Source organism: Propithecus coquereli, unplaced genomic scaffold (genome assembly GCF_000956105.1).
Source record: "Propithecus coquereli isolate 6110/MARCELLA unplaced genomic scaffold, Pcoq_1.0 Scaffold49, whole genome shotgun sequence".
NCBI lineage: Eukaryota > Metazoa > Chordata > Mammalia > Primates > Indriidae > Propithecus > Propithecus coquereli.
Window position 1 is genome coordinate 7,579,863 of NW_012150729.1, and position 6,486 is coordinate 7,586,348.

Here is a 6,486-nt window from a genome sequence, read left to right on the forward strand (position 1 = left end):
AAACGCAATACCATTTACATTAGCACTCCCCAAAATAAAACATGTAGGTATAAATCCAACAAAATATGTACAAGATCTATATAAGGAAAATTTAAAAATTCTTATAAAAAAAATCAAAGAACCAAATAAATGGAGAGATATTCCTTGCTTGTCATGGATACAAGGACAATACTGTCAAGATGTTAGTTCTTTCCAACTTGATCTATAGATTCAACGAAATCATAATCAAAATCCCAGCAAGTGATTCTGTGAATATTGACAAACTGATTCTAAAGTTTATATGGAGAGGCAAAAGACCTAGAAGAGCCAACACAATATTGAAAGAGGACTGACATAACTTGACCTCAAGACTTACTATAAAACTAGAGTAATCAAGATAGTGTAGTATTGGTGAAAGAACAGACAAGTAGATCAATGAAACAGGATAGAGACCACAGAAATAGACCTACATAAATATAGTCAACTGGTCTTTGACAATTCAATGAAGAAAAGACAGTTTTTTCAACAGACAGCAGTGGAACAACTGGACATCCACATGCAAAAATACTATAGACACAGACCTCACCTCCTTCACAAAAATTAACCCCAAATAGATCACAAACCTAAATGTAACAGGCAAAACTATAAAATTCCTAGAAGATAACATAGGGGAAAATGTAGATAACCTATTTAGTGATGGCATTTTAGGTATAACACAAAAGACATGATCCATAAGAGAAAGAATTGATAAAGTGGATTTCAATAAAATAAAAAACTTCTGCTCTTTGAAAGACACTGTCAAGAGAATGAGAAGACAAGCCACATACAGGGAGAAACCATTTGTAAAAGACGTATCTGATAAGGGACAGTTTTCTAAAATATACAAAGAACTCTTCAAACTCAACAATAAGAAAACAAGAGGGGGTGGGATGGGGTGGGGTGGGGAGGCAGAAAGAAAAAAAAGAAAAAGAAAAAAGAGAAAAAAAAGAAAACAACTGATTAAAATGAGCCAAAGACACCATACCAAAGAAGATATACAGATAGCAAATAAGCAGATGAAAAGATGTTCCACATTTTATGTCATCAGGTAAATACAAATTAAAATAACAATGACCACCACACACCTATCAGAATAGCCAAAATCCAGAACACTGACAACAGCAAATGCTGGTGAGGATATGAAGCAACAGGAACCCTCATTCATTACTAGTGGGAACATAATATGGTACAATCACTTTGAAAGACAGTTTGGCAGTTTCTTACAAAACTAAATATACTCTTACCATATGATTCAGCAATCGCACTCCTTGGTATTTAACTCAAAGGAATTGAAAACTTATGTCAATGCAAAAACCTGCCCATGGATGTTGATATTTATAGCAGCTTTATTCATAATTGCCAAAGCTTGGAAGCAACCAAGATGTCTTTCAGTAGCTGAATGGATAAATAAACTATGACATGTACAGGCAATGGGATATTATTTAATGCTAAAAAGAAATGAGTCATCAAGTCATGAAAAGGCATGGAAGAAACTTAAATGCATAATACTAAGTGAAAGAAGCCAATTTAAAAAGGCTACATGTTGCATTATTCCATGTTACGGGACATTCTGGAAAAGACAAAACTATGAGATAGTAAAAAGATCAGTAGTTGCCAAGGGTTGGGGGAGGGAGGAATATACAGGAGAAGCACTATACAGAGGATGTTTAGGGCAGTAGAAATACTCTTTATGATACTAAAACGATAAATATATGTCATTAAAAATTTGTCCAAAGCCATGGAATATACACCAAAAGGGAACTGTAATATAAACTATGGACTTTGGGCTATTTGTTGTGTCAGTCTAGGTTCATCAATTGTAACAAATGCACCACTGTGTTGGGGGATGGTGGTAATGGGGTACACAATTTCTGTGTGGGGCAAGGATTATATGGGAAATCTCCATACCTTCTGCTCAATTTTGCTGTGAACCTAAAACTGCCCTAAAAAATAAAGTCCATTAAAAAAATTAGGTATACCTGTGTGAATGGATATAAATGATATCCACGAAATACTCAGTTAAAAAAACACAAGTTCAAAACTATATAATGAATCTATTTATTTTAAAAACACCCTCAAAATATATATATATTTTTTATATATTATATAAAAGGCACACACACATACACACACGACTGCCTAGAAAAAATTCTGAAAGATCATACATCAAAAAGTTACTAGCGCCCAAATTGTGGCCTCCAAATATCATTTCCTATGAAAAGAGAACAGATTTCCCTAGACAAATGGCTGATACTGATTTGGGGCAGTAAATACACAAAATGAGGCTAGTACAGATTGTCATACCAAAGAGCAAGGTAACTATCAAAGATTACTAGGACTATGTCAAAAGGACTTAAGAACTAACTTGAAGAAGCTCTAAATGGCCAAAGATAGATAGTTTGTGCAATTATAATAACTGAAATTTCTAGAAGCACTCAAGTTTAAATCCACGGCATGTAAACAAATCAACAAACCCAAACTATTAGTCAATTATCATTGGAGGATGCTAGAGGAATCTTTCTTTTTTGGTTTTTTTGAAACCTAGAAATAAAGGAAAAGACTCAAGCATTGTATCATATCTTTCTTATATGAATGGTACCATTAGGTAACTAACCAATAAATGAGAAATTTTTCCTTATAGAGGTATTCCAGCTACGAAATATAACCATACTGTAATCTCTAATGAACCAAGCGCGTAGGTATTGAGCATGAATGGCTGCTAATATCACAAAAAGAGAGAGATGAGCAGACATTATGTCTCTTTCATGGAAGAACACAGCACCACTTAGGAAGTAATTGCAAAAATCACCAAAATCTGGATCACAGAAAACTCCATAGGACAAAAAAAATAGTGGTTTCTTTAGCTTAAAAAACAGCAAGAAGAAAAAGAGGAGACGGGAGAGAGGGAAAGAAAAAAGAAGGGAGAGAAAGGGAGATGGAGACAGTAAGGGTCAGGGAGAGAGGGAGGAAGGGAAAAAGGAAGAGAGTAGAAGGAAGAAAGAAAGGGAGTAGGGGAGAGAGAGAGAGAACTCCTGAGAAAGATTGGTGGGGAACCTAGAGATTTAAAAAATATACACCAGTCATAATATGTAGACCTTATTTGGATCCTGATTAAAAAATAATTTGTAAATATAACACAAGATATTTGAGAGAACTGGAAATTTGAACACTGATGGGCTACTTCATAATATTAAGAAACTTCAATGGTAGGTTGTCATGAAAAAAATACATTAAGAAACTATAATGTTTTTAGATGTGGTAGTGATATTATCTTTATGTTGTAGGGGAAAAAAATGTTTGCAATTCATCCTATAATATTTACAGATGAAATGATATAGGCCTTGAATTTGCTTCAGAATGAAAATTAAAGAAATGATGGCCATGGTCACAGGGTGATGGTAGCTGGGGGCAGGGAACAGATAAGCGTGCTTCAGATTGTTATTCTCTCTGCTTTTATGCAAGTCTAAAATTTTCCATAATAACAACATTAAAAAATATTTACCAGTTACACTAGGATGTGGGGAGAAGTGGAGGGAACTATTTTTTGCCTCTGCAAATGTATTAATTATAAAAATGATGCACTTAAACACAAATGATAGAAGATGTTAACAAAGATGCTGCCAAGATGTTAGGCCTGGAGATAGCCGTTAATATTTTGTCAGATATAGATAAAACTGGCATGCTTGCAAGTCATTTATTCTGAAGATTTCAAGACTGTAAACCTTAATCCATATTGAAGTAAAGCTGACTTCCTATGCAATTTATGCTTCATCTCTATCTTGAAAGGATCCTGCTTAATGTTTACATGAGAAGTTCTATGAAGACGTCCTGATTTTAAAAGTATATTTTTATCACCTGTGAAATTTACTTTTTTGTAATTTTAGTATTAAGTGACATGAAGTCATTTGTTAGTCAAAAAGTATTGATTTGTGACTCGAACACATTACACATTTATTCTCAATCTCATAGCTTTAAATGGCATCTATGTGCCAGTCACCCCAAAATATTTATCTCTAACCTAGATCTCTCTCCAGAACTCCAGATTCAGCCATCCAGCTGCCTACTCATATATCCACCTCTAATTTGATTTCTAAGAGGCATCTCAAACTTATGATGTCCAAAACTTAACTTTTTATGTGCCACTAAAACCTCCTTTTTCCAGTCTTCCTGTTAAGCTAAAGACAACTCCATCCTCTCTCTAGCACAGGTAACATTTAAGAGCACAGGCTTTGGGACCAGCGTGCTCTACATTTGAATCCTGACTCCACCATTAACTAGCAGTGTGGCTTTGGATAAACTACTTAATCTTCCTCTGTCTTAGTCTATTCAACTGCAAAATAGAGATACTAATGGTACCTACCTCTCAGGGTTGTTGTAGGGATAAACAGCATTTCCTACGTGCCAGGCACTCTGAGCACTTTCCAACAGCTCATCATCATTATTGTTGCTGCTATTTTAATTGTTCAGGCCCCAAACCTTGGAATTACCTTCAACTATTCTCTTTCTCTCACCTTCCTAATCAAAACACATCCAAATTCCAATCACTTCTCAAAGCACTTCCACTACCACTCTCCTGGGCCTGCCACCAGCACTTCTCTTCCCAATTATGGCCACAGCTTGCAAAACAGTCTCCCTGCTTCTACCCTTCCCCCTTCCCCATAGTTTGTTCTCCACGCAGCAGAGTGATTCTTTCCAAATGTAATTCAGATCATGGCACTCCTCTGTTCAGAACCCTCCAAGGACTTCACACTTCAGAAGAAAAATCAAAATACTTACAGTGACCGATAATACACTTCACGCCCTTCCTCTCTGACCTCACAGCCTACTCATCTCTCTTACTCCTTCCCACTCCTCAAACTACTACAGGACACCTGCTCTTGCTTCAAGGCCTTTGCATTTGCTTTTCTTCCTTTCTGCAAAGTCTTCTCCCAGATAGGCAGATCTGCACTGCTTACTTCCCTACCTTCCTCCGGTCTTTGCTCACATGCCATCTTCTCAGAGAGGCCTTCCCTGACCGCCCCATAACATTGAATGCCTTAACATTCTCTATGTCTTTCCTGCTGTGTCTTTTCTCTATAGCACTTATACTTTCTAACAAACTATATAATCTACTTATTTGGTTTGCTTAGTATATGGTTTCTCTCATTTGAATATCAGCTTCCTGGGGGCAGGGATGTTTGTTTGCCTAAGAAGAGTTATCTGTCTTAGAACAGGCACTCAGATATTGAAGTAAATCAATAAATTCAGTTTTGAAAAGCAATATGATTTTAAATGTTTCCTCAATTCTATACTGTTTGGAAAAATCAAATTAAAAAAATACACACAGATTTTCCTTTTTCTCGAAATAATAACCAGATGCAAAGAGACTTATGTCATCTTGTTTTTACTTAACCTTTGTGCTGTCTCAACTGTCTGGTCCCAATCCTGCAAGGCTAGTTGTAATTTCATTTTCTTTACAAAAGCAGGAAGGAAGCTTGGAAAGTTCACAATCATCTGGTTCACAGTGTCCAGAGCACCTGAATAATTCTGGCGCATCTCAAGGCATTGTGCCTAACAGAAGGAAATAAAGTGACATCAAAACTGTGATCTTACAAACCGCAGTTCTCACAATCCAGAGTAGGTACAATACTAGTGTTTTACATTTCCTGACTTTTCTGTAAAGAACAGTTATCACTTTAATGAGGAAAAAATGTTTTTATCGAAATTTCAAAATATCACAGAATAATAAAAATATATTTTATGTAACTTTTAATATTCACTTTTAAATAGCTAAAAAATATGATTAAAGGATAACATTATTAAAAATGTTTTTAGAAATAGCATAAAATAAAGAATTTCAATTCAGAACAGAAAAATTATCTTTTTAGATTAAAATATTTCCAGGTATTTACAAGTAGCATCTAAAATTTAAGAAATTTCTGAAATTTTGCATTTTTTTTTTTTTTAGAAATTACTTTTAGGTTAAAAAGATACAATTTTAAAGAAGAAAATAAAATTCATACAAATCTTTCTACTTCTACATTTTCACTTCTAGGAATTATCTTCAGGAAATAACTGTAAAAGATGACAAAGAAGCATATAGATGATTTTTATGGCAGAATTGTTTATGTATGATAGAAAAAACAAAATAACCCAAAATTTACAAAGATGAATAGTTAAATAATAGCATATCTATTTAATAAAATTATAGGTAATCATTAAAAGTGATTATTATGTAGACTTGTAGATTTATAATAACTGACATGAAAAGATATCATATTTATATAGTTTAACTGGTTATTTCTAGTGGTGATGTTTATTTTCTCATTCAGATTTTACTGTATTTCTGAAAAAAATGTTTTTACTATACCTATGCATTAATTTCATAGTTAGAAATAATAAAGCTGTAAATGTAGTTAGTACAATAAAAACAGACAATGAGGTACATTTACCACATTACCATATTAGATTTTTTAAAAATTTGCTTCT

At 34.1% G+C, this 6,486-nt stretch overlaps 1 protein-coding gene across 1 annotated transcript in view; it reads right to left on the reverse strand.

The window, feature by feature from the left end:
* Positions 1-6,486, reverse strand: part of TTC21B (tetratricopeptide repeat domain 21B) — a 113,158-nt gene that overhangs the window by 88,410 nt on the left and 18,262 nt on the right. Inside the window, 2 exon segments of the mRNA XM_012655822.1 lie at positions 3,824-3,846; positions 5,406-5,568. Of these exon segments, the coding sequence (XP_012511276.1) occupies positions 3,824-3,846; positions 5,406-5,568 (186 nt within the window).